The sequence below is a fragment of the Tremella mesenterica genome (assembly GCF_000271645.1).
Source record: "Tremella mesenterica DSM 1558 unplaced genomic scaffold TREMEscaffold_1, whole genome shotgun sequence".
In the NCBI taxonomy this organism is placed as follows: domain Eukaryota; kingdom Fungi; phylum Basidiomycota; class Tremellomycetes; order Tremellales; family Tremellaceae; genus Tremella; species Tremella mesenterica.
Genome location: NW_006711225.1, coordinates 3290515 through 3315560, shown reverse-complemented (window position 1 = coordinate 3315560; position 25046 = coordinate 3290515). Strand labels below are relative to the sequence as shown.

The window sequence follows — 25046 nt, the reverse complement described above, 5'->3', positions numbered from 1 at the left end:
AATTTATGTCATGAGTTGTAGCAGATAGATGCATGTTGTCACGTCTACAGCAATGGCTCAATGTCAATCTCCAGAGCTGAACAGGGGCGGGACAGTTCAAAGTGACCCAATACTTCCGGATGAAGGATACCCAAAGAGCCAAGAACGACATCCCTACTCGCTCCCGGTAAAGCAGCCTTCAAAGCTCCAGCCATCTTTTCCAAAGCTCCTTCACCCTTTTCCACCGCCGTTTGAGCGCTCGAATCGCTATGTTTCACATTGACATTGGGTTTCGGACGATAGAACACGGTGGCACCTCTTCCTGGAAGATACGTATCGTCATCTTGTCCCTTGATATAATACCCATACTCTCCCTCGTTAGACTCTGAATGGAGGAACGGTACTCCGAGGATCTGCATGATCCTATCCAACAGTCCATGAGCCACTTCGAAACCAGCTTTACGATCCATGTAAACCGCACATAGACGTCGATAGTTTCTGGCCTGTCGCTCGGCAGTAAGGTCTTGCATGGCGATATCGGATACTTCGAACACTTTGACAGGAAGAGGAAGCGCACGATTTTCTCGGATGGTCTTGAGCATACCGGGTAGTAAAGATGTACGGACGACTTGATACTCCATAGAAGCTGGGTTGGCTAAGACGATTGCCTGGCCACCTGGGTCTTTCCGTCGTAGCCAGGCGAAATTCTCATCATGAGAGCACTGCCATAATCAGCTTACGCGTCTGAAGGGATGAACGACATCACGACTTTGAAATTGTAAGAGGATATAGATATGCACGAACCAGAATAAGAGGTAATGCCTCTATCCAACCTGCCATTGCACACTCTTTCCTGACAATGTCCGCTAGTCGGTTCACCGCGAACGGCTGAGCTACCGTATTGGTCTGAGGCAGCTGCCTTGGTAAGTTGTTGAAACCGAAGGCTATAGCGGCGTCTTCCATTATATCACATTCGTGAAGAATATCTGGTCTCGTGCAGGGTATTTGTACTTCTAGATGTACATCGTCCGCGGTGGGTTTCCCGGGTACGGCAGCTAGCGACATGCGGGTAAGGAGAGTACATATCTCGTCTGGAGGAAGGAATAGACCAGTGGCGGCGTTAATATATTTCGTGGAGGCCGTGGTGAGACGAGGGGCGACGGAGGGTGTGAGATGGGACGTTCCATCAGGCATATGTATCTTCACTGGCTCGATGCTGAACGTCAAGGACATGTTATGGCCTCAAATCAGATACACATACGAGAAGGGGATTTGACAGTACTCAGCAAACATCGTAGCGACCATATTGATGACGATATCCCTGAGCATCAGCTTTGAAGCGTCGTCTCATAGAGGACCAACAATTTTGTTTTGTCCGTGGCAGTTGTGTCGATAAAGATATTCTTCGTCTTACCCGACACGATCTTGGAGTCTGGCAAGTTAGCGAGACTTGAGCGACCGCGAAATTAAGCTCACGTTGAGAATTAATGATAGGTGGCATTGATAACACTCGGTCATGCTTGTCATAAATGATAGGATAGGCCGGGGCATCTCTTATGATAGGAAGGTAGGGCTTCAAATGTCTGTCGGTCTGATGGTCAGCGCTTGTCTCAATCGTAGGATTGATGACTCACCTCGTAGATCGTCATGAGCTCTGCAGCTGTATGGACCGTGTCTTTATTTAAAGGAGCAAATTTGATCTCATGAGGATCTCGACACATATACCTAGGATTATCAGCTTTGTCGATCGTGACGACAGTCTGGCTGACCGGAATGGCCCCTCAATCGTATCCAAATCGTGTGTACCAATAGCAACAAAACGTCTCATACGACATAAATTTTGATGAAGCTTGTCTTGCAAGTCGATGAAAGAATCATATTCAAGGTCGTTCATTGGCCTAGCCAAACGAAGCACTGCACTCGCAAAGTGTGGCCGAAGGGGAGATGTCTATGCTTCAGCTTCGAAGATAGGTCCCGTATGAGATAAGCTCACTGAAGCTTCCACGAAGACCTCTTGTAGCTGAGCTACTTGTGAGAGAGAATAAGTAGGTGCAGTGTCCTTTTGTAAGAAGATACGAAGTGCTCTGGAAAGACCTTCAAGACAGAGCAGGTCGTATCTGACGTCAGCACCATCAACGCCATGTGGACGCAGTACTGACCTGTTGGCTGGTATTTCAATCTTGAGTTGAGGCGGAGAGGTGGGGAGGCCTTTTGCGAGAGCCGCTTTGACGTCTTCTGTCGTCTGAATGGTCAGTTGAAATTCGTGACGTGGGGCGAAGGGAAGGGGGACGTACATCTTCATCTAGCTCTATACCGAACTCAAAGCAGAGCTCATCGAATTCATGTGTTGTGTAATCTCTTTCAAGACGTCGCATGAGCTCCGCTTTATCTACTGTGATGGTTGGCTGATATTCAGCGACTTTCCTCGAAGGGGGCAGAGGAGACTTACCATGTTGGCAGACTCTGAGGATGGAGGGGCGTTGAGGAGGGGACGGTGAACTGTGGAGTCAGTGAGTACTTGGGGGCTTGTACCGAGTCAGCTTGAAAGCGATCTGACGATGCTCTGCTTATTTGATAGGTCCAGCAAGTGAGATGAGAAGGAGACAAGGTGGGAAGGAGGTGGTTGAAAGCGATCGAGTCAGTGGGTCCGAGCTCAATTCAACACTTTTTTTTTTCGTGGCAGCTTGCTTCCGCATCACCACACTATGTCACAATGTCACCTATATCTCAAGTCTTATCACACCCGTCTGCTTTGTGCTCCCGTAAGTCCTATGACAGCACTTGACTCCGACATGTCATAGCTAAGAACGTGGGGCCATATTCGTTATGAAAAATCCATGCAAGCGTCTTCATGGAATCTACACAAAAGCCCGCTGACAGAGACTTCTAATGCAGTGCGTATCCCACCAAGTGCAACCTCCCAATCATCTCCCCAAGGCAGAACAAACCATAAGTTTCCACCGCCTGTACATGAGCTAATCACGTCATTACTGACACTGTGACTCACAGCTATGCCCAATCCCGCCCATGCGCCGGAACTCAAAGCCGAACGCCAGAAAGTGAGTGAAGTTGCCGAATGCCAGATTTTGGCATAGGCGTTAGCCCACGTGGAGAGTTGTAGAGGTGGGGCGAGACGTTCGGCGATATAAACTTGACGACAGAGGGAGGCGAAGACTTTGGCGTTGAAGGTGAGGGGTTCGCGATAGCCTGTGAGGTTAGTAAAGGCTATGACTCAATCACTCCATCTTCTTATCGACCGATCGACATCTATCCACGCGAACGGTCCGTGGAGAGTTACTCTGATGAAAAAGAGGGGGGTAGGACAGAGGAGTGATTCAGGAATCAAGGAAGTTAGAGGTGAAAAAATTGACATACTTCCAAGAGCTGATCCAACTCGAGCTCCTACAGGACCCGAAACCCGCTGAACGGTCGCAGCGGTCTGCTGGGCGGCAGTCGAGGCTAATTCTAGAGCTCGTTGGACTTGAGGGTTGGTCAACGGTGATGAGCTAGCGTATCTTCTACCAGCCAGTCGGAAGGGTGGGAGAGCCGGACGCATCATTTTGATCCTTACTTCGTCTCCAACTTGAGTAGGTTCTTAAGGTCGTATAGTGACTTTTGAGGCTGGAAAAGGCTCGGATTGGAATTGCGGGAATACCCGGCGTTTTGACCACGTGGCTTGAACCATCTTGCTGGCGCTTTCTCAACTTGCAAAGCGTTGCTCTTCCTGGTTCCTATCGACATTTCAAACGTCTACATCGTACATAACATAGCTTCTCATTCTAAGAATTCCCGAACAGTATGAACAATCCAGCTATCACCAACTTGGTTATCTCCCTTGGAGCTATGCAAAGTACGTCCCCTCCCCCTTTCAGCTCACTCAGTCAACTACAAGTAGAGGAATGGCTGACTGACTCTTCATAGTCGCTCGTCGATTGCCATTAGAAGATCCGGAATTCATCACCTATCTACGGATAGGTTACGTCTCAGCTCAATTGATATCCTTCGGTATTTACTTCTATATCTTGACAAAGGTCAGTCCATCTGCCCCATACCTTGGCCCCATTCGTCAAAGAACAGCGGATGGGAGATGAGTGAGAAAGAAAAGCGCTGATCGTGAAGATCTGGAAGAAGAACGATTTAACGGTTTTGAAATACGTTCAACCGGCTTCCATGACTAATCCTGATGCGAAACCTGAATTGGTTACTTCGACAGTGGCGGATTATGATGCTTCTGAGACTAAAAAATCTATGAGAGGGTTGTTCATCGGAATTGCGATGATGGGTTTCCTTGTGAGTTCCGTGCTCTACTGCTCGTAATTTCCCTTCTCTAACTTTTACCTGCGGTTCTTCTGCGTCTCATTGCCAAAAAGCTCTTTTGTCTTACCCATTCTCGTGGATCAAAGTATAACCCTCAGAGGAGGCGGTGTGTAGACAAGGACAATGGGCCAGGTTGAAGAGATCATACTTGTCAAGCGAGACTTTAACCAGCACCCGCGGCAGCGAAGAATCGGGTGATGGGTGAAAGAGAAGAAGACTGACTTATAGCACTTCTACATGAAATACACACAACCACTTTTCGTTCAAGCGCTCATGACCGTCAAAGGGGTCTTAGAATCCAACGAAGCCAAACTTCACATTTGGGGTTCAAAACCTGAGGGTCCTCTATCTCGACCGTTCAAGACGCAAGGTGGATTCATGGAGTCTTTGACGGGTCAAACACAGGGTCCTCAGACGGATGCGGCGGCTATCAAAGAGGCAGAAAAGGCTGGGAAGAAGAACGACTAAGATGGTCTTGAATGTAAAAGATGATATCGGGGTGCACAAAGTGTTGGATTGAGGGAGATGTCCAAACGAGAAGGGTAGGATGTTGCGACTCGTCGTAGATGGGCGACCTGGAAGATCATCTTTCGGAGTGTGAGACGGTAGAGCGATAGGGGAGTTGGACGATCGGTTCACTGTCCATCGCAATCAATGCGGCATGCGATATAAGGATGCATACCTAAATTATATATGCAGTCACCTAAACCGACTCTCATGACCGACCTGCAGGTGGTGTACCCGATGATCCAGGACGTAGAGCTTGAGTAAGTGAAATACTATTTTGTCTCGGATGCATTGGTAAACCGGGGGGACGATCCGTCATGGCTGATACGCTACTACTGGACGACAATCGTCTTGGTCGGGAAAAGGGAGTGCTGGTTCCTGTGACGGGAGGAGAGTATGAGACGGAATTTGGAGGAGGTGAACGGAGTGGGGAACCTGATTGAGGGTTTGGATCTGGTCGAGAAGGTTGACCTTGGGATGCTTCTTTTAAAAGGAATTCGACGAACAGGTTGCTGAATGACTGTTCATTGTCAGTATTGGGTTCATACATCTCTGCTCTTCCCCCTGTGACCGAGATGCGATTGGGAATCTTTGTGGGTAAAGTGTGATTGTCTTTCCAAGGGATCACTGAGGACTTTGTGAAAGTTGAAAGAGAAGGGAGTTTCGAAAACTTGAACGGGGAGGACACAGTAGAGATAGAAAAGACATTACTGACCTCATTCATTGCAGCCTCTTCTTCCGCACTCCTCCCAGAACCTTGTCCACTATCTTTCCGTCTAGTCTTCGGAGTCGGCACTTTTCCTATTCTCTGTAAACCCGCTTTCTCTCTCTCCGTATCATCCCAAGATAAGATAGTAGAAAGTATTGACAACATCTCGAATCGTTTGGAATCATGTCGGGACGTGGTCAAAAAAGACAACAAGATGTTTGTCACTAATCTTCTATCCACATTATCCGAAGATTGGTTTTTCCGTAACCGTCTCAAAGCTTCTGTGAGATGTTCATTATTGACCACGGCTAGATGTCAGCGCAAAATAGATACTTTCTCATTCGTCCTTCGATGATATAATTCCTCGAATCTATATTGAACGAGTAAATTCAAGAGAAAAGCGGCAATGGACTCACCCTCATGTCGTAACTTTGCAATCGTCTTGTTCTTCTCTCTGACGTCTAGTTCCAGAGCTGACGCTCTTAAAGCATCGTTTGACACTTCGGATAGTCTCGTCTCGGCGTTAGCAGCACGAAGTTTGAACTCTGATAATGAAGTGGCTGCTAGTCGAAGTTGTGTTTCGAGTTCGGTAGTAGCTTGTCTGAGCTCTGAATCTTTGGCTGAATTGTTAGTTGACATCTGACTTTTTTCTGCATCCCCCCACGCCGCTGTCTGTCTCCCAAGACTTGTCCAGCACAAAGGCGACATGACGTTGTGCCTCATTCTTGTCAATGTGTCCTTGAGCTCATACGCTGTTTGAGGAAACAGAAATGTCGGTTGCCTAACTAAGACCACCCTATCGTATGGGATAAGATATGTGAAGATGAAATGTAGAGGAGATGAGTTGAAGTATGGACTATCATCACTCACCCGCTTGAAACTCTCCTAGAACCTCTTGTAAATTCCTAGCTCTTTCTCTTTCCATTTCTAACTCTTCCCTTGCCCTTTCCCATTCTCTCCTCATATCCCTCTCTCTTCTTTCTAACAAATTCATTTCCTCCTCCGTCGCTTCCCTCCTTTCTCTCTCTTTCGAAGCTTCCGTCTCCCATTCTTCTCTTTCTACCCGTAATCTCTCCATCTCCCCTCTTAACTCTCTCATCTCTCTTGTAAGAGATAAAACATCCGATGATGAAGAATCCGATTGAGAACGTAATTGTTGTATTTGATTTTGCAAATTTTGAGATTCTTGACTGGCCGATACGAGTTCTTTCTGAAGTGTTGATATTGTATTTTGTAATGTTGCATTGTCAGTTGTTAGAGAATTTATAGTGTTTTCTCTTCTATCCAGTTCTTCCTATTCTCTCAGCTTTTCCTCTTGTCTCCTCACATCGATCGTGAATATCTGCACAAAGAGATAATGATAGTTGAAAGAGTGATGAAAGAGTGAAAAAAATGTTCCAGAGATTGTCAACTCACAGCATCTTCTTTCAATTTTTCACCTAAACCTTGTCGCATAGCAGTCAATTTCCCAAGTAAAGCTCTATATTGAGCTTGTAACACATCCTTCTCTTGTCTCACCGCCAAGAGCTGCGACTCGAGTTGCCCCGTTCTGTCCGATATGTCCATGGACGACCTAGGTGTGTCGGTAAGTGCGGGTGACATATTGTTCTGAGCGGTCGAAGGAGGTGACATAGGATTCTTGTCGGTCGAAGGACCGGCAAGTGGAGGAACGTCATGGATTGTCTCTGGGTCTGAGGGCGGTGCGGGAGGAGAGGAGGGTGGATGAGCATTGTCTTGAGAGTCATGATGAGAGCCATTGGTGATGATGTCTGGATCCATGTTCGCTCTCAACTATATGATGCAAAGATGGAAGATGGCAAGAGAGATGAAGGAGAGATAGGTGACTTCTCACGTGTGGATATTGCAAAGTCGGTTGCTCGGTTGGGCGCGTTTACTGAGAGTAAAATCCGCAGTTTGATCTTTCTTTCTGCAAGTGACGGCGTACTGGAGTAAGTGCAGTATATCATTTGCAGTGCCATAGTACGGATAGACAAGCAGTGAAAGAGCATCATGCATAGACATCACATCTCGTCAAAAAAGTTTCGTACTTCATTCGTCTCTCATCGTACTAATCGCTACATTTCCTTCTTCCTTCTTTCCAACAACAGTCCTTTTCAGAGTAAAACATTTGCAAGTCGTTCTCATCAACATCGACAGAAATTACAGCTGGTGTCCATGTTTCTCATCGTCCGTGATAGGATCGAGCTCATGGGCTTGGTACATGCCAGAGTCGCGTAAACCGCGTAGAGCGTCTTTATGCGCCGACTTGGTAGCGTTCGCTTGGAACTTTTTTTTATCCTTCTCCGAGGCTGTGTGTTAAATTGAGTTCCTATCTCACATCGATTAATTACTCATAGAGCAGCTCTCTGGACTTCTCATAGGGTTCAGGGCACAAGAAGCCATATAAGTGAAGGTTCTGAGGTAAAAGGAAAGAAGGTAAGGAGGATCGAATGAACTCACTGAATGGAAGACCTTTTTCTTCAATGAGTTTCACGACGTAGCCTGCGGATAGTCCAGCAACCATCTCCTTGCCCCTAGCATGAGTAGGCTATCATTTCAGCATGAATCGTCCTTTACTTCATCTCTTCAACCTCCACACGACTAGATAACTCCTTCACGTCCTGTATCCATCCGACTATGTCAAGTCACATCTTCTCGAAGGCAATTTCCAATCGAGACATACTCCTTTCGACCTACGACCGTTGATACTCTTCATCAATGTGGAAAGTGAGTGTCGTTAATGATGTAAATGAATTGGAGGGAGGTGAGGCGACTCACTCTTCCACCTCCATTCTCAGACTGATGATGTCTATAAGCCTTCAATGCTTCAAAAGCCGCCGCCGCTCCAACTACTTCATGTGTGAAATGCGCCTTCTTCTCCACCGGAGCCTCAGGTTTGACAGCCAGAAATTCGTCGCGTTGTATAGCGAGAGGGTGGGAAGAGACGGTTGGGTCTATTTTATGTTTGATTTCTAAATATGAGTTCCTGTCCAAGCTTATAAATTCCCGTATGAGTCCTGTTCGACTACACTTCCACCTCTAGTTCCAATGCGTCTAGATCCATGTGAGAGACGAACAGTGACTTAGAACGTACACCCAATAAACGAATGATGGACTGGGAAAGGAGGAAAATTGCCACTCACTGTTAAGAAGACCGGGCATTTTGATATAGCTGGGTGGATGTAGGGGTGAACCGGGGTTTACTTATGATAGTTGGCCGAATGTATCTGTACGAATTTGAGATGTCCAGATAGATGAGTGTGTTGAGAAGGTGGAAAAGGAGGCTCCTGACTTACTCTTATACCCATCGTCATGTTGGGAGCAAGCCAAGGGCCAAGGATGTGGGGGGAGGAGCCGAAGGGAAGATTGCATCATGACGTCAAACCCGGAGTGCCTCGCCGGATGACGTCAACCTTTTCAACCCATGTCCGAAGAGTGGTTTTGTTTGAACCGCTCCATCTTTCGATCAAGGCCTTATTCGTACAGTAGCTATTATTGTAGATGGAAATGGTGGCTGGTCTTCAGAAGTTGGCTTTGTCCCGTGGGTAAGGAAGAATTAGAGGTATGGAATGAATAGGATAATCTTAAGTCGATCACTCCCTCCAGTGGCATCTCGTTCGCGCTCCACTCACTTCTCTCAGTTTGTTCCCCTTTCAGCCCGGTCGCATGCCGCATTACGCGCATTGGCGTCAGATAGATGAGCAAGTGGTCCCGCCAAACAATGGTCGCTCATGCTGGCAGTTCACAATGCACAATGCATGTTCTTCTATACAGATCATTATGGTATGATTGGGCAAGTGTAACAAATTCACTGGTCATGGCATGAAAGTGTCGACGTCATCAAGGGGTTTTGGGCCTGCCACAAATTAGCTATAGCCGATAGACGGGAATTGACGTTGATGTACTCACCAAAGCCCGTCATCCTGGAAATCTTTCACGATCACTTTCAGCTCTTCCACTTCTATTCTCGGTTTGATTGGCTTGAAACCAAGAATTCTACGGGCTTTCGAACTGTCCAGACAGATGGCAAGCTCTGCGTCACATCAGTAAATGATACACGAGAAGTGGTGACTTACTCCTGAATGCATGTTCGTCCAGAAAAGGTGTGATCGGTGTCAGTGTTATGGGAGGTTCTGTGGCTGCTAGCATTTTTGCCCATGCCTCGACATGCAGCTCGTTGACATCTTCGACCATTTCGAAAAAGTCCGTCTGACGGTCAGTTTGCCGCTATATTCCACTATGGGACAGCGTGTTCAAACAAGCATTAGGCGAAATGAAAGGAGGATATAAAAGTCCTCCACACACCTTGGCAAATTGTTGTACCAAAGAAGCAACTGTACTCCCCAGAAACCCATACTTGATTCCCCACACTTGAGCCACAACCTTTGCTAGCTTTTCTTGCGTCGCGTCGTCGTCATCGACCACGTTGAAAAGAGGTACCACCACCGTCGCTTTTTCCGGCACGACGGTGGACACTGTTTTCCACATTTCCGACATACTGTCTCGTTTGGATGATGGCATGAGGGAAAACCCTGAAGATGATTCCGGGAAAGAGAAAGGTATTTCGACGCCGCATTGAAATGTGACCGTCTCTCGTGGAGTGTTGAGCAGATACAATGCAAGGAGGTAGAGGGCTTGGGAAATGTCGATGGTGTTAATGGTGTTGTATCGAAGATCGGGATTATGCAGGAATTTCATCTCCTCATTCCTACTCTGTCAGTCTTATCTCAGAGGAAGACGGGTCTGGCCAGTTGGGCGAGGTCAACTTTTTGTGAAGAAGTAAGGGAGGGGAAACTCACAAGGACTTGTACACATGCCCTATTACCAACCTCGCAGTCACTTCCCCTTCCCACGTTCCTCGACCATACATAGCTCCACTACGTATCACTCCAAAGTTCAGGTTACTCAATCTTCCAATACCTCTTACAGTTTCATGCCACCATCTCCCTCTATCACCATCAGGTTTGAGATTCGCCGTCTCCGCATGACCGGCGGAAGATGAAGGCAAAGATTTCATTTCGTAGAATGGGAATGTAAGTCGGACATAAGCTCCCGGTCTGAGCTTTGGATCAAGTTGAGAAGCTGAAGTCGCTAATGATAATGCTATTTGATACGTGTTGGATATTTGGATCTACCAATCAGTAAACCGTCCTTTCTGCGTCGAGGAAGACTGACCAATTCTGATTTGTCAAACGCTGGCTCGCCCGTGAGGTCAAATACCACGTCAAAGTTTTCTTTTTTGATAGACACACCGGCCCATTCTGATGGAGGAGTAAAGAGCTCCGTATGACGAGATGTATTGGACAGATTGATCTGTTTGTATTCTATAGGAGATGATGGAGCGTCCAGGAGAGTTAGGAAAGGTTTGTCTAGGTATCTACATCATCATTTGTGTACTTCCGGGTAAGGGAGAAATGAAACATACGTTGTTGGGGGTTTGAAAGAGAACCGGTCAACTAGTCTGATATACTGCGGAGCATCAGTGTCTACAGAAACAGGGAAAGAGGTGACATACCGAAGCCAACTTCTTGTCTCCGCCAACCAGATAATGGATGAGGGGCCGAGATACTGTAGTGGTACCGCCTACTGGTCAATCAAATAGAAGACATCGGTAGCTCACCCAGTATGAGAATGACCAAAGGCTTATCCGGTACGGGTAGTTTTGATGACATGATAGATCAGTAGGGCCCCCGAGAGGAGGGAGAGGGAGAGGGACGCGTTGAGGTGGTGAGATAGACGACTGTCTAATTCGGATCTTGCGGAGTGTCCGACTGGTTAGATGGTGAGAACGACAGAAGAGATGATTGAGGAAAAGAGAACCAGTCGTGTCATTATTATTATTATTATTGCAAAAGTGGTTAGAGCAAAGACACTACACGGAGCATAGTGCGCACTGATCGCTTGCCTTTTTTTTTTTTGTTGTGAGCTTGTTTCAGCAGGAGAAGACCGTGTATCAAAGGGAGTCATTTGATCATCAGTTCCACCGTCGGCATCGAGCCTCCTGCCTTCCGCATGGTTCCGAGTGAACAGCTCGTAGGTCCCAGATCGCAGAGGAGCTCCTGGGCAAATGCTTTGTAAATTGTCGAGGGGAACAGAATAAACGCAGAATTCAAAAGTGCGACAGTTGTCCGGTTGTCAATGCTACAAACGCGGTTCAGGGTCGGCGTTTTGTCCGACAGCCATGGCATCGTCAGGAGGCAGGAATCCATCAACTCACCCCCTCCGTCGTCGAGATTATCCAAAAGGTCGATGACGGACACCACCAGGAAAGCTAGCAGACCTTCGCTACGCTCATGATGGTTAAAGATATCAGAGTCCCAGATCACTCAAAGGTGGAAGCAGGAACCCGGAATGCAAATGCCACTTCAATGCATCCAAACGATCTATATGCTCGAACCACCTAGTGATGTCCGTTCTTGTGGTACTTTAGGTGCACTAGCGGTTAGCGAAGCCCACTCTATGACAAGTTGTAGTGTCAAATTACATTCCCGAGTACAGACGATGAAAGGGTCGAAGATGGAGATGGGAAGTCGGCTACACGACCAGAGAAGTAAGGGTCAGGTTCAGTCTCCGAACCCGATAGTAGAAGCTGTAGGGCAGGCTAGAGGGATTCATGCCAGCTCCAGCGTAGAAAAGGCGGGGTGATTGCAAGGGGATGGATATAACATCACTCACTGTTGTAATCAATGGTGTATCCGATGCCGAAGAGGATGAAGATGGTCGCTAAGATGGGTGCACTATCGTATAAGATTTGACTGTTTTCCCCATCACTCTCACTCTCTGTCTCTCTCGCATGAAAAGGCAGAACAAGGCTTCGGATAGACAAGTCATGTAGCGATGTTTTGGCAAGCAAGGTGTGAATTACTCACCCGCTCGCATTCTTCCCCTCAAAGTACCTGCCTCTCAAGCCACCCGGTCGCTCAGAATCGGGCCTAGGACCTTTGGGGAGCTTGGAGTAGAAATCGATGACTGCGGCCGTACGAGCTGAGGTGGAACCAGACGACTGATCGTAAGCCTTCACTCCTGATACAAGCCATGAGAACAAGTGGTATCTTCAAGCCACGCGTGAACAAAAGCACTCACCACCGCGGAAGGAGTAGCGATTTTGGGAGGAATGAGACCAGCTAGCGATCGACGAGCAGCACTTGGTAACATGATGTCTACTCTCCTTGCGACAGTTGGCAGAGGAAGATGGACACTTGAGTCTAAGGTTGTTACAAACGGGAAGAAGCGGAATGCTTGCGGCGACCGTTAACCCCGTAATTGCAGCGAGTGTGGCACTTTCACCGTGACGACCGTCGCGACTTTTTGAGCCTTGGTCTCTCGAGATATATTAACCTAACAACCATACTGCTGCTTGCGACTCTCTGGTCCCACAATCACCCCCTCCTCATACGCCATGCCGACTCTCATCTCCACACACGAGAAGCTCAAGTGGCCTAGGTCAGATGGTGATCCCTCTCGTTGGCCAGCCCGCGAGCTCAGTGGCATCGCCGGGTGGTTCGAGCGATGTACTCCAGGCGACACCAAATATACTCTGTACGAGGAGAAGGTGGGGCAAATGTTAGCGGAACATCTTGGCATACCTGGTAACGGTGCGCTTCGTGTTGAATACTGCTCTTCAACTGCTCTTCAACATGGTAGTAGCTGATCAGAAGGAACGACTCATCGAATCTCATTACCTGAAGGTTACGCCTTATACAGTCATAACAAACCTCAGAGCGAAGGTTCGATACGTACAGACGTTTATCTCTACGTGAGTCTGTCTGCTCAACTTGTCAAATAATTGACGACTGAACATCAGGGCTCTACACATGTCACCAAATTCCGATCACCGGCGGAATTCTTTGAACATGCTCAATGGCTTTTTGACACCTCGCGACCTCTTTCCGACCACACCAGATGTGAATGCAGATACAATTCGACTTCAACTATCGCCCAGGCTAAGAGACAGAAAAATGCAGGTGGATCTCCTGCCATGAAACGGGTTTCAGGGGCCGATGGTTCTGGATCTAGGAAACGTGCAAAGGAAGACGATGGCTCAGAAGATATGGATCAGACGGCAGTGGTTCCGTTGGAAAGAACCACAGATCTTCAAACTGGTAGAAGGTTCAGAAAAGGCGAACTGGTATGGATGCGTATATCTACCATTACACCACCTATCGATCATCCCAAAAAAGGGTTACCGTCTCTGACCCATTGGCCAGCTCTGATCGCCGACATCAGGACGGCTACGAAGACGATCACTGAGGGAGCAACAGATGTGGCTTGGACATCAGCTATGGGTCCCCCTCCACCGGGAGTACAAGTTAAGACAGTTGTAAAACATATCATCGAACATCATCTCCGTCCCCTTGGATTATTCGCACAAGCAGACGAAGTGGTCAAAATCTCAAAAGATCTTCTACCGTGGCAATTAGGGAATGAGTTGTTGGGTGGAGCAGAGGGATGGCTCGCGTTGGGCGAAGAAGGTACTAGGATCATCAAAGAATCAGTGGAGAAAGAGACAAAAGCGGACGGAAAGACATCACATGATTTGTCATTGGAAGAAAGATGGAGGGCGAAATGGGGTAAAAGGTGGAGATTTCTTGAATTGCCACAGGAGTGGGAACTGCAAGTTTTTCGGATTGGTGTGGCTTTGAAAACTGCACATGTGAGTCGATTCGCATATCATTGACCGTGGATCTGTGCGAGGAGTCGTAACGCTGATAAGTAAGGCCATCACCAATTCCTGGACACAGACCGACCGTATAGAAGCCGATGTCATTTTCGGTGCAGAGGTCAACCCTGAGGATGCGAGGAAGATCATGTCTCAAGAAAAGACATTGTATCAGGGGTTATGGTGGGGTGGTGAGAGGATATGGTGTGATGATATGGTACGATTGAAGAAAAATCGATCGGAATTGCCAGTGGGCCCATTGAAAGCTCCTTCTCCTGGGTCAGAAGATCGAGCAGTGTTGCTAAAAGTTCGGTCAGTTTCAGTTTTTTTCATTTGTGACAAGATGACGATATGGTTTTGGGGTGAAACGAGCTAACTGGTAGCGTTATCACGGTTGAAATCACCCCAAGTACAGATAAAGAAACCTCATTCCTTTGCTTATGTTATGGCGACTTGTTCGAAGTAGCCGACGCTAGTAGTGAAAAGTCCACCACCCCATCACAACCTCAACAGTCCAGCCAGCTCCTAACGGATAAGCCTCCGAAAGGGTACGAATATCGACAGCTCAATGATCCGGGATTCGAGGTGACGTGCGATGTCATAGGTGAGTGTTTTCATCTTGAATCATACACGTCCATTACACCATCCAAAAAGTCAATCATGCCTCGCCCAAATCTGATGAGAATTTTCACGCTGTCTCTCGGACAGATTGTTGACATAACAGATATTGCCGGTAGACTTTACTCTGATCTTCTCGATGCTAAAACCCAAACTTTCTTCCTTGATCCTGATTCACCCGACTTGAAGAAAGGCAGGATAGCACATGGTAATTCTGTCAAAGCTCTCTTAGGGCTTAAACCAGGTATGACAACAGCCAGCAAATCTGAACATTGGATGGGTGGGTTGTTTCTCTCCTTTCCCTATATTCACTTTCTTCTCCCTTCAGGATGATTCAGCCACTCATGATTCTATGATCAGTTGGGTTTGTATAGTGTTGGAGATCCAGCTGAGATAACAGAGGATCTATACGGCATAGTATCAGAGGCCAACAGAAAGACAGAAAACGACTTGAAAACCTTTTACGGGAAATTGTTGATGGAACGCGGTATCAGATTCCCTATTCGCAAAGCTTCAAATGGTACAGAGGTCATTAATACAGTGACCAATGGTGTACCTTCCACTTTGGCCGAAGCGATCGGTGTCAAATGAATAGGAGCAATCGATTGTTTAGCTGGATGAAGGAGAAAATGATTATAACGAAGTTTTCGTCTATTCTTGGTGAGACGAGTGAATAGATAGATCAATTCTAGCATATGTAAATATATTTGCTTGTACCGTACGATCAAGAAAGACAAACTGCAATTCAATCTGGCATGTGTATGACATCTGAAACATCTTACATTGATCACTATTCTTTTCCTCATACATCATGGTCTCATGGGCTGTACTCGTAGAAGAGGTCGTAACTGTATCATCAGTCACTGTTTCAATGGCATGAGTAGGGCACAGGTGAAGAGGGGAAAGGGCAAAGAGCCAGAAGGGAGGTTGATACGATGATGAGTCAAAATATAGGATGAGGAGAGAGGTCAGAGTGAAAGAAGAATATGAAGGGAACGTACCACTTCCACAAATAAAGGTCGCAATTCTTCCACCGCTTTGGTCTCAGGAGGTTGCAAAGTCTCAACTGGAGTCCTCCTTTTTCTCCCCTTCTTCCGTTGCGTTTGTCCAGTGGGTTGTACAGGACTATGACCATGACCATGCCCTCTTGCCGTTGAAGGAGTAGGAGGTAATTCCTTTCCTTCCTGCGTAATCTTCCTTCTGATATCTAATGAACTACGTATTTTCTCCAAACTTGATCTTCCCGAACCTCCTGATCCTCTACGTTGTCTCTCTTTTTCTTTGAAAGGCGACAAAAGTGGATCGTGTATTGCTGGTGAAAGGTTTCCACGAATTTGGTTGATCGGAGGAGGAGGATTTGAAAGTTTAACTTGTTCAAATTTATGAGATAAAGAACTTGTTTCACTTTGAGTATCATCCCCTTGATCTAAATCACTATCATCACTTTCTTCTTCATCCGCTATCTCCCCTGCATCTCCTACTGCTGTCTCACTGATATTGAGGCTGACCATGACACTATCAATCAAAGCTGCTTCTTCATCCGTTTGACCTTCACTTCGTTGGAATCGTCTTCGAACTTTTTCTTCATGAGCAATTTTAAGTTTGTAATGATACTGAGCGACGGCGTCAACTTCATCCATAATTACCCTTCGTGTATCCCCCCCATGAGGTAAGATGATTTCCAAATCGATCGGTTGAGGAAGACCATCGCGAGCGTAATTGAGGAACAGCTCGATCCATGACATTAAGGAATCGAACAAGCCTTGTCCTTTTGAATGCACATTGTGTACAAAGGTGTAGAATGATTGTTCGTGTCGTTGTACGAGGTCGATAAAGGTTTGAACCGTTCGTTGAGGGTCTTCTTGAGATAATTCTTCCACTTGTTCGACGGTACGGATCATATCATTCAAGAAACTCTGAAGATCGCTCAGAGAATCAGCGATGGAGGCCGCTTTATAAACTTGTGCCAGGGGTGTGTAGAAGATAGTAATGATGTCTTTGAGCAGTTCCGCAGTGGTTCCCTATCTGTCAGCAATGTATCCTTAATCTGCTCTCTGTCTGATTACACTTGAGAATTCTTGGGCGGCGGGAGACCTGCGAAGGAAATGAGGACGAGGAAGAGGACGAAGAGCAAGAGCACAGCCTCACCTCGAATATCAACGCCAACAATTGCTCTTTCTCCCTCTTACGCATACATAATCTCAACAGTGTCATCAGATCCTCGAACAACCATGCGTCCTCATCTTCCGGTCCCAAATCATCGTCTGAATCATCCAATTCCGCCTGAGCCAGCTTGTACGACTTCCAAGCCCTAGACGCTCGATATGCTCTTTGAAGTTGTGGTCTGGATAACGTGGGCATATCAGGTGAGCGAAGGATGACAACGAGCAAATCGACACCTTCCATGGCGGCATCTTTTCGGAAGAGCTCCTGAATGTCGTAAGGTGCATCAGTGTACTGCTGTATCTTTTGACACAAAACAGGGTCGTCGACCTTGTCCATTACGGTTTGAATGTCTTCAGCTATCAGACGAATGTCCTCTGTGAGCGATTGTGAGAACATTCTGCGACACATTAGCTGATGCTTTTGAACAAGAGGTGGCTCACTTTTGAAGTAGCGATTGACCACCAAATGGCCGAGCAAGAAAGAGATCGAGGATGCCTGGCCATCAGTATCTACTGATGATCCAAACGGATTTACCCACCTCGAATCATAGCCATGGGATTTGATATTCTCAAGATACCCTTTAGGACAAAATAAGGCATCAGTCCATGTAGCCTTTTCAACGACGCCAGTGTGTCTGATGCAGTATCAGATGCCACAAAGATGTTGAATATGGTAGCTGCCAGACTTTCTCTCAGTAACGTCTCCCAAGACGGATAAATGAAACTCACGAGATCCGACCCCATTCTAACACGCTTGCCTCAGCTTTGGGCAGATCTTCCACCTTTTCCACCCTTCTGACAATATCGAAAACTTTTTTCAAACCTCCCTCTTTTGCTAAAACGTCGCCTTTAAACAGCGCCAAACCTTCTCTCAGGGCTTCGATACGTTTCTCTGCCTCCAAACGGAATCTTCTCCGTCCCTCTTCGCGCACTGCATCTGCCTCCAATCTCCTTTGAGAATCGAGAGCTTCACTCGGAGTGAGGGTGGTAGGACCTGACAGAAGGAAGGATCGCAGAATAGGCGAGTCGATGATCAGCGGAAGACTGATGATACCTTGCAGATATGCTCGAAGAGTTAACCGATTCTTCTCCCTGGATAGAGGAGTGGGCGAGGCAGTTGAATTGACCGAAGCTGTATCGGCGATAGTAGGAGATGCACGACCAGAGGGAGGATTGGCAGGATTAGGTGAAGAAGTGTACCAGGATCGAAGTGGGTTATACGATGGGCTGGCAGTGGGAGAAGTGACAGTGACTGTCTTATCTTTCGGCGGTGGAGGAGGTAGTTGATAATCTGGAAAAGCTATGCGGAGCTCGTCGGCTAGACGTTTGAAGTCACCATATCTTCTCGAGACAAACACATCTTGAAAACCATTTCGGCGCGTGCGTATAAGGAATTCCTTCTCGTCAGCAATGAATACGTACGAGGGGAAGTACTCACTTCGTGATGACGATTTCGTACTCTACCCTTCTCCGTGACCATTCTTACGCCAATCACATTGACATCAAAACCAACATCCACTCCCCCCGGTGGTGGAGGTGCACCACCCAAAGATGGATCTCCCGTGACGTACCCATCCATCTTTTCCATATCAGCACGTTGTCTTTCTATCCATCTCCTTCTCCTGGCTTGTTGTTGAGCTTCTAATCTTCTCAATTCCGCTTGACCGATCCTCACCACCTCTTCTCCTCCAACAAGTTTGATACCAACTCCAATCATTAAAGCGAGATGTTTCTCCACTTTTGCCCATAGTTTCACCTTGTCCGCTTCCTCCTTCTTTTCCTCTTTGGTCATCATACTCTCGGCCGCTTCTTTTTCCGCAGGCGACAATTGACTTCTTGTGCTAACACCCGTGGAAGCCAGGAATGAGGATAGAAACGGTTGTACTTTTGCCGACCAAAATGTGGGAGGAGCAGTGGCAAGGAACGGAAAGGGAAGGAGGAATTGATGAAAGAGGAATCGCATGAGAGGTAAATCTCCCACACTATCAGAATCCGCTGCACTAGGTAATCTCGCCTTGGCCATCTGTTTGACAGCTTCGGGTAAGACGAATGGATCTCCCAGTAGTCCCAAAGCATTAGCACCCAGCACGGGATCCGTGAGAAGATCCAGCTCATGATTTATTTGCAGATTGACCAGGGTTTTCTTGAGATAGTGTGCGCGGAGAGGAGTGAGAGTGAGTGGCGGAAGGAACTGGTCAGTCACGGGGAGAGAGGAATGATAGGGGAGTAGATGTGAGGCAGAAGACTGTGCGCCTATAGAAGATGGAGGAGGGGGAAGATCACGAGTAGGTACTGGTGGTGGTGGAGAAGGAGGAGAAGTGAAGCCTTGAGACAAGTCTACGGCGTTGATGGCGGCTGCATCTTCATCAGGAGGGGGTGGTAGAGGTCGATCCGGTCTGGTTGACTTTCGACGGCGAGGTTGATAAGGCAGGCTTTTTGGATCGATATTGGACATGTTAATGAGAGTGAAGATGTATAGAAGCCCTGGACCCCTTTGAAGATGGTGAATGACAGGAAGGATGGAGTGACAACAGATGAAACGTGTGGGTCAACGGTCAAGGAGGCATGACGTCGGTACGTCGTCCGGGTTGGCATGTGGCGATGAAGCAAGACGACTGCTTAAGTCAATTCGCAAGGAGAGCATGGGAGCCGCTATCAGCACAAGTATCTCTATGCGGCCTGCGATGTGCGACATGAAAATGCAGCTGTCATCTGAACCAGGCGACATGGACGCTTGCAGTGATTTCTATTAGTGACATTACAACGAATCGAGCTGAGAATTTATGCTAGGTAGTACATTGTCCGTCTCCTGTCTCCTTATGCTTGCGCAATCTTGGCAGCCACCACACTCTCATTCCGTAACCTCTCCTTGTTGGCTTCGAAGGCTTGTTCTCTGCATGCTTGCATTTCCGTGCTGTGATTGTCAGTTCTCGATACACCCCTAGTATGAACTGCCAAGTAATTGGGTGAAGCACTAAAATTACCGAAAGCGGGGTGAGAAACGTATGAAGATAGGGTGGGGGGTGGATAAGACAAGAATCTTTCAGAATGGATGATTAGAAATGATGACTCACCACTTATGTGCTTCTGGAGTTCGATGCGCACTGCAGAAAACCCGTAAACAATGTGGACATTCACCCGCTATTCTCACAGCGGCACTAGGACATTGAGTGGGGTTCGCAGTCATTTGAGGTTTGATATTCGGATTCACTTCCGGACCTTGGCCTCCTGCTGGTGGATTACCGACGACGGGGATGTTGTAGACGACTTTGAATTGACAACGTTTCTTGGCGGGCCTGTTGGTAGGACGTTTGGTTTTATCGGTTTGTGTCAAAGCGTTGAGAAGTTGTTCAGTCGACCAACAATCAGATTGTTTGGACATGGTGTAGGGAGATGATGCGAAGTATGAAGGATAAAAGGTGGTTATTAGGTTGAGTATGAGAGTGTTTGCAAGGATGATGGTGTTGAAGAGGATGGGAGGAAGATAATGTCAGCTCTGATTCATCTTATAAGCCTTTAGATATGAATCCCACACTGTGACTATCCGAGCTCAATAGATGAGAACAGTATACGGAAAGGGAAGTGTGACAAGCAAGCATAAATGATATTATGTATGTCTTGAATGTATCTAAACATGGTAAGAATTCGAACTTACATTATGGCAACGAAGAAAGATGCTCGAAAGGGGAGGAGTGATCGATGATAAGTTGGGTGGCAAGTGACGAAGTGACGGAAGGTGTGAGTAAAGAGGACGATGTATATATATGTGCGTGTGTATGAGCGATGAAGATTCTCTCTAAAGATCTATCGATGATTGAATAGAAAGATGAACGATATTGATTCTATATGTGAAGCGATGATAGTATAGAAGCGAATAAGAGAAGTGAGAGTGAAGTGTTGAAGGAAAGATAAGCAAAAGTCTTGAACGGCCACGAGTCGATTACGTCCGCTTGCGTGTCCTTTAAATCCCTTAAGTACTCCTTGCCTCCTTCCCGTAGGCCGTTGGTCCGTTGGTCCGTTGGTAAGCTTTGGTTTTTGAGGGTCAAGTTGAAACCCTCCAGTAACCCTAGTACCCCTATTTATCCCGGTTCGGGTCTCTCAATCTGATCCTTGAATCTTCCAATCCCTTACAACTCCAGACACAGGATTACAAACGATATTCTCGGTCACGCGATTGACGGTGGATAAGCTCAGATCACACTGGTAGCTTCGATAGGTTGATGGATACGTGGTTCTAGCTCAGTTGGTCGGTTCTCGATAGAACACGCCAGCGTGTTCGGGGGAAATGGAACAGAGTGGGAGGAAGAGAACAAAGCATGCATTCACCTTCTATCACCTACAACACAACAAGGGGGGTTGGTGGACAAAGGATAAGAGCTGACAAAGCATGGAGACCAACACCGCCTGCGTTCGATTCGACCGCCTCGAGATTGATAGCTACGACCGACGGGATATGCGTGGCCATGCGTGGGATATAGACGATAAACGACGTGGGGGCATGCTGCGTGCTGCGACATGCATGCATACATGCTACTTGCGGAGAGAATCTCCGGGGGGATACGCACCACGAGAAGGCTTATCCTGTGCAAAGCGAGAAGACCATCAAACGCCGCCGCGCCGCAAGTTTGAAGGGGTTTTATACTTGGTAAGCTGTGTTGTCTGAGGATCACACCGTGTGAGAAAGGTTTAAGATAACCATGAGAATAGCAGAATAGCTAAACAATCAGGCCTGGGCAATGCTCAAATTATGACCGTTCATCATCACAACTACAACATACGAGTAAAATAAGATATGCGCATTCACAATGTCATCGATTGAATCTCTTGACAATCCTCCGGATCAGGTGAAAGAGAAGCATAATGCCAATTCCGTTTACCCAACATGGACAATCGTGGGAACGGTTCCGCACTAGGACTTCGACTGATCGCCACATTCAATGGAGGTAGTGTGATCGCCCCTTCGAAAATGTCCGTCCGACTTCGAACCAGAGGTCGTAATTGTGGTCCCTGATCTCGTCCTGGTCTTGGTTCTTGCCAAAATATGAAGCGAAAAGGTGGAGAGGATGTCGCAGCGCGGGCGGTGTGAGGTGGATGACTGTGGGAAGGAATACTGGATGAGGGTGTACCAGATCGGAAAGGTGATGAAACGTTGGGATGATTTTGATCGGATCGGACACTGGGTGGGGAGGAAAGAGTCGAAGGCGATTTGACGGCTGGTGTAGGAATTGAGTTGAGATATTGCCACACTTTGCTCATCGTCAGACGACCCGTAAGACGGACAGATTCAACCGCTTTCATTCTCTCTCGCCAAGAATCCTTCTCCTCGACGACCTGTGGTGATGATGAATGTTCACTGTTGATTGTTTCGCTCTTCGTCAATGGTGATTGTATCGGAGGAGAAGTAAGGGTGGAACGTTCATCTTGCCAGCCTGAGGAAGGAACGATTCGGTAGGCGTTTTGAGAATGAGACGAAGTACGGTTTTCCCTTTCCCTCACTTCACGAGCTTTCCATTCTTCCCCTATTCTCTCTAGTAGAAAACCAACAGCTACACCGCGCTTGCTACCCTTGTATCCCATTTCCAGCCAGACCAGAGCCAACCATAAAGCCCTGAGCACACCTTCTTCAGCGTGTGGGATGAGGATGAGGACTCGGGGGGCTAACGAAGTGGCTGTCAACGCTCCAAATGCCCTCTGATCGGTGGTATCGTTGACGAGCTTTCGACGTTTAGGCGAAGAGCCGGAGGATGAGATGGCAAGGGGGACCGGGTTGGTCGAGACGGGTTGATAGAGAATGAGGATGATGTGAATCCATAAGAGGATTGAGAGAGACCATGGGTTGCCATGAGAGTCTAAAGGTTTGGACGGTGGGGGTGGAAGGTGAACGGCAGAGTGAACAGAGCACATGGCTTGATGGGAGAAGGTATGCGTGGGAAGTGAGAGTAGGGCATATAGAGCGGAACGAACGACCTCGGGATCAATCTGTGTTAAGGCGGCAGCTCGAATCTATCCGGTCAGCATCAGCGTATAACTGAAAAACACAGCTTTACGGAGTTAACAGGAAGAGACGAAATGAGAGGATGGGAGGAAGAATGAGAAAAAGAGCGACGACGACCCACATCAAGTGCTCGACGTAAGGCTTGAGGATCAGATTCTACAACTTCGATGTGCTCGCGACACAGTTCTCCCGTATCCATGTCTTGTGGAAGAGGCGGCAATGACAGAGATTGCGGTGGTCGGTGAGGATGTTGATGACGCATCGGTACAGCCATACGTCTGGGCACCGCCGCACCTCCCACGGCGGAGTACATATCGACTGGTCGGAGTTTGTTCATATAATTACTTGACGTGGCTGAATGATACGATCAGTAATGGATGAGAAAAGGCTCAACAAATATCAGATGGATGAAGTGACTACCAAGAGAGGAAATAGGACGACAAAGAACAGACTAAAAGAGGTCGTGAGAAAGAAAATCGTGAGTCTTTTCTACTCTCTCACACGTTGCGCTTTCATACTCAGAAACAGGCCGAACATAGTGGGTGAGTACGAGGGAAGTATATCCCAAAGTCCCTTTCATGGTGATCCCCAGCATCCTTTGTCACGCTGACACCCTAGACCATAGATCGGGGACTGTAGTGAATGGGATATACAGGAGAAGAACTCGTTAATTCATCAAGACACAGAGGAAGATGATATAACCGATGATCGGCAATGATCCCAAGGTGCAGGGGGAGGTAGCTCAGTAGGTGATCCGGAGGGAAGAAGGATTAAAGAAGGGGCTCCAGGGTTCAGCACAGCTCGATTAAAATGGTGTATGGGTCAGGAGATCTAAGGAGGGTAGCCTGGCTGAATAACGAGGGGAAGTAAGAACGGATAATTGAGTATCATCGGTGTTGCACGGCAGCATTCGACGACAAAGGGGTCATGAAGGTATATTCAGGTATCTAGCCAGCTGGAACAGTGGTAGGATTGAGTCTAGTCCGTCAGCCAACATGATCCTTTGTTTACATGGATAAATTCACATGACTGGCACCTGCATCTGCATTTATCGTCGATTGGCTTTCTCGAGGACTGAAGTCAGTGACGGTCGAGATATGATGACAAAGGGGTACTGACTGGCTTCCCACGTCACTTCACTGTAGTCGGTAGCTTGGATTTCGATTTGGATACCTGAAGAGAATCAGAGACATTCACCATGACAATCGGATACTTACCGTCTAGCCGACGACGAATGGCGTCTTTGGATGAAGCACCCAGCATTTTAGCTTTGATCGGCGCATCGTCTGGGGTCCTGTGAGATCAGTACGAGTTCTGTATGACATGAACTATCATCTGGCAAATACCATCAGGTTGATCACACCCATCCCCCTTTTCACACAGCGATACACTTTGTAAAGTCGCATATCCATGGATGGATGAAGTGGTGGATGACGCGTTTCCACGTGGGCTCACCGCCATAGGACAAAAGGAAGAAAAGTAACATACCAAGAGATGAAGGTCAACTTGTTCCTGATACCTTCTCCGCCCGCCAAAGTGAACTCAACGTCGTACACAGCCCATAAACATTCTTTCTCAGGCAAGTCGGCGATGAACTCGTCAAAGTTCTTGCTCTCCGATTTCTTCGCAACGACGATGTAACGATAGTCAGGGGATAATTTGTAGATGATGTATTTCAATTTCTTCCCTTGTTTGAGTTCTTGGAATGCCTCGAGGGATTCGGGAGCCTAACTCGAGGACAGTTTATGGGGTATGTCGTACGACCGAAGTTTGCGCCAAAACAAGGGTGAAGCAATTCGAGGCGGATTTCATTCAACATCGAGTTCGTAGCAGTATTACAGACGGGTGGGAAAACAAAAGTATGAATGATGATGAGATGATACACATTGTGACGAGGGTTGGAGAGCGTAAAGTGGAAAGAGTGAATAGAACCAACGTCAGCATTCCTTCAGATGTAATCAATGGACACTCACGGGCTGAACACCGGAAGACTATCACATTAGTACTAATTCATCACTTCTCAGGAAGACTCCAACTCACCATATCGAGGCGCTATGAGATGGAATGCAGAGGATGACAAGTTAGGGACGACGACGA

General features: G+C 47.3%; 12 protein-coding genes across 12 annotated transcripts; 2 read left to right on the top strand and 10 right to left on the bottom strand.

Annotated features, from left to right (window-relative positions):
• Positions 1–12: 12 nt before the first annotated feature.
• On the bottom strand, positions 13–2571 carry TREMEDRAFT_37000 (uncharacterized protein). The gene is made up of 11 exons (XM_007000800.1): positions 2429–2571; positions 2274–2384; positions 2139–2221; positions 1973–2096; positions 1749–1927; positions 1614–1704; positions 1456–1570; positions 1342–1411; positions 1241–1300; positions 784–1195; positions 13–701 (listed from the first exon to the last, which is right to left on the bottom strand). The coding sequence occupies exons 1-11, from the start codon at positions 2429–2431 to the stop codon at positions 45–47; spliced, it is 1905 nt and encodes a 634-aa protein (XP_007000862.1). The 5' UTR covers positions 2432–2571; the 3' UTR covers positions 13–44.
• Positions 2572–2802: 231 nt separating this feature from the next.
• On the bottom strand, positions 2803–3574 carry TREMEDRAFT_42037 (uncharacterized protein). Its single transcript, XM_007000923.1, has 3 exons — positions 3355–3574; positions 2987–3186; positions 2803–2943 (listed from the first exon to the last, which is right to left on the bottom strand). Exons 1-3 carry the CDS (start codon positions 3536–3538, stop codon positions 2866–2868), a joined length of 462 nt encoding a protein of 153 aa, XP_007000985.1. The 5' UTR covers positions 3539–3574; the 3' UTR covers positions 2803–2865.
• A 177-nt stretch (positions 3575–3751) lies between these two features.
• Positions 3752–4953, top strand: TREMEDRAFT_36995 (uncharacterized protein). Its single transcript, XM_007000799.1, has 4 exons — positions 3752–3829; positions 3901–4010; positions 4099–4269; positions 4525–4953. Exons 1-4 carry the CDS (start codon positions 3778–3780, stop codon positions 4762–4764), a joined length of 573 nt encoding a protein of 190 aa, XP_007000861.1. The 5' UTR covers positions 3752–3777; the 3' UTR covers positions 4765–4953.
• Positions 4954–5011: 58 nt separating this feature from the next.
• On the bottom strand, positions 5012–7291 carry TREMEDRAFT_25739 (uncharacterized protein; the record flags this gene model as incomplete). The annotated part of the gene is made up of 5 exons (XM_007000603.1): positions 5012–5367; positions 5548–5820; positions 5929–6132; positions 6383–6806; positions 6929–7291. 5 exons carry the CDS (start codon positions 7289–7291, stop codon positions 5012–5014), a joined length of 1620 nt encoding a protein of 539 aa, XP_007000665.1.
• A 682-nt stretch (positions 7292–7973) lies between these two features.
• Positions 7974–8392, bottom strand: TREMEDRAFT_24079 (uncharacterized protein; the record flags this gene model as incomplete). The annotated part of the gene is made up of 2 exons (XM_007000411.1): positions 7974–8060; positions 8291–8392. Coding segments are annotated over 2 exons (189 nt in total), but the record flags the coding sequence as incomplete, so codon positions are not given.
• A 757-nt stretch (positions 8393–9149) lies between these two features.
• TREMEDRAFT_59026 (uncharacterized protein) lies at positions 9150–11184 on the bottom strand (the record flags this gene model as incomplete). Its single annotated transcript, XM_007001421.1, has 9 exons — positions 9150–9246; positions 9422–9545; positions 9589–9721; positions 9818–10220; positions 10312–10643; positions 10688–10889; positions 10938–10981; positions 11028–11095; positions 11133–11184. 9 exons carry the CDS (start codon positions 11182–11184, stop codon positions 9150–9152), a joined length of 1455 nt encoding a protein of 484 aa, XP_007001483.1.
• A 728-nt stretch (positions 11185–11912) lies between these two features.
• On the bottom strand, positions 11913–12667 carry TREMEDRAFT_67101 (uncharacterized protein; the record flags this gene model as incomplete). The annotated part of the gene is made up of 4 exons (XM_007001857.1): positions 11913–11947; positions 12188–12249; positions 12382–12515; positions 12596–12667. 4 exons carry the CDS (start codon positions 12665–12667, stop codon positions 11913–11915), a joined length of 303 nt encoding a protein of 100 aa, XP_007001919.1.
• A 244-nt stretch (positions 12668–12911) lies between these two features.
• Positions 12912–15504, top strand: TREMEDRAFT_42032 (uncharacterized protein; the record flags this gene model as incomplete). The annotated part of the gene is made up of 7 exons (XM_007000922.1): positions 12912–13107; positions 13171–13268; positions 13317–14165; positions 14230–14483; positions 14555–14775; positions 14896–15069; positions 15190–15504. 7 exons carry the CDS (start codon positions 12912–12914, stop codon positions 15378–15380), a joined length of 1983 nt encoding a protein of 660 aa, XP_007000984.1. The 3' UTR covers positions 15381–15504.
• A 280-nt stretch (positions 15505–15784) lies between these two features.
• On the bottom strand, positions 15785–19226 carry TREMEDRAFT_20784 (uncharacterized protein; the record flags this gene model as incomplete). Its single annotated transcript, XM_007000385.1, has 9 exons — positions 15785–15996; positions 16120–16810; positions 16938–17352; positions 17396–17450; positions 17494–17639; positions 17684–18351; positions 18393–18472; positions 18551–18760; positions 18803–19226. Coding segments are annotated over 9 exons (2901 nt in total), but the record flags the coding sequence as incomplete, so codon positions are not given.
• A 545-nt stretch (positions 19227–19771) lies between these two features.
• TREMEDRAFT_59022 (uncharacterized protein) lies at positions 19772–20336 on the bottom strand (the record flags this gene model as incomplete). Its single annotated transcript, XM_007001420.1, has 2 exons — positions 19772–19868; positions 20029–20336. The coding sequence occupies 2 exons, from the start codon at positions 20334–20336 to the stop codon at positions 19772–19774; spliced, it is 405 nt and encodes a 134-aa protein (XP_007001482.1).
• Positions 20337–21754: 1418 nt separating this feature from the next.
• On the bottom strand, positions 21755–23262 carry TREMEDRAFT_59021 (uncharacterized protein; the record flags this gene model as incomplete). Its single annotated transcript, XM_007001419.1, has 2 exons — positions 21755–22957; positions 23071–23262. The coding sequence occupies 2 exons, from the start codon at positions 23260–23262 to the stop codon at positions 21755–21757; spliced, it is 1395 nt and encodes a 464-aa protein (XP_007001481.1).
• A 585-nt stretch (positions 23263–23847) lies between these two features.
• TREMEDRAFT_42030 (uncharacterized protein) lies at positions 23848–25027 on the bottom strand. The gene is made up of 7 exons (XM_007000921.1): positions 24990–25027; positions 24923–24940; positions 24438–24676; positions 24167–24243; positions 24069–24122; positions 23975–24023; positions 23848–23927 (listed from the first exon to the last, which is right to left on the bottom strand). The coding sequence occupies exons 1-6, from the start codon at positions 24990–24992 to the stop codon at positions 23998–24000; spliced, it is 417 nt and encodes a 138-aa protein (XP_007000983.1). The 5' UTR covers positions 24993–25027; the 3' UTR covers positions 23848–23927; positions 23975–23997.
• Positions 25028–25046: the final 19 nt, after the last annotated feature.

Excerpts from the sequence above, each read along its gene's own strand:
- TREMEDRAFT_42037 (XM_007000923.1), bottom strand. The coding sequence starts at position 3,538 with ATGATGCGTCCGGCTCTCCCACCCTTCCGACTGGCTGGTAGAAGATAC. Across the intron at positions 3,187-3,354 it reads AGTTGGATCAGCTCTTGGAA|GCTATCGCGAACCCCTCACC; the intron begins GTATGTCAATTT and ends CTAACCTCACAG. Across the intron at positions 2,944-2,986 it reads GGGCGGGATTGGGCATAGCT|GCGGTGGAAACTTATGGTTT; the intron begins GTGAGTCACAGT and ends GCTCATGTACAG.
- TREMEDRAFT_37000 (XM_007000800.1), bottom strand. Across the intron at positions 2,222-2,273 it reads GTATAGAGCTAGATGAAGAT|ACGACAGAAGACGTCAAAGC; the intron begins GTACGTCCCCCT and ends CTGACCATTCAG. Across the intron at positions 1,196-1,240 it reads TACTGTCAAATCCCCTTCTC|CATCGAGCCAGTGAAGATAC; the intron begins GTATGTGTATCT and ends CTTGACGTTCAG.
- TREMEDRAFT_36995 (XM_007000799.1), top strand. The coding sequence starts at position 3,778 with ATGAACAATCCAGCTATCACCAACTTGGTTATCTCCCTTGGAGCTATG. Across the intron at positions 3,830-3,900 it reads CTCCCTTGGAGCTATGCAAA|TCGCTCGTCGATTGCCATTA; the intron begins GTACGTCCCCTC and ends GACTCTTCATAG. Across the intron at positions 4,270-4,524 it reads TTGCGATGATGGGTTTCCTT|CACTTCTACATGAAATACAC; the intron begins GTGAGTTCCGTG and ends ACTGACTTATAG.
- TREMEDRAFT_42030 (XM_007000921.1), bottom strand. Across the intron at positions 24,123-24,166 it reads CATTCGTCGTCGGCTAGACG|GTATCCAAATCGAAATCCAA; the intron begins GTAAGTATCCGA and ends GATTCTCTTCAG. Across the intron at positions 24,024-24,068 it reads TGAAGTGACGTGGGAAGCCA|TCCTCGAGAAAGCCAATCGA; the intron begins GTCAGTACCCCT and ends CACTGACTTCAG.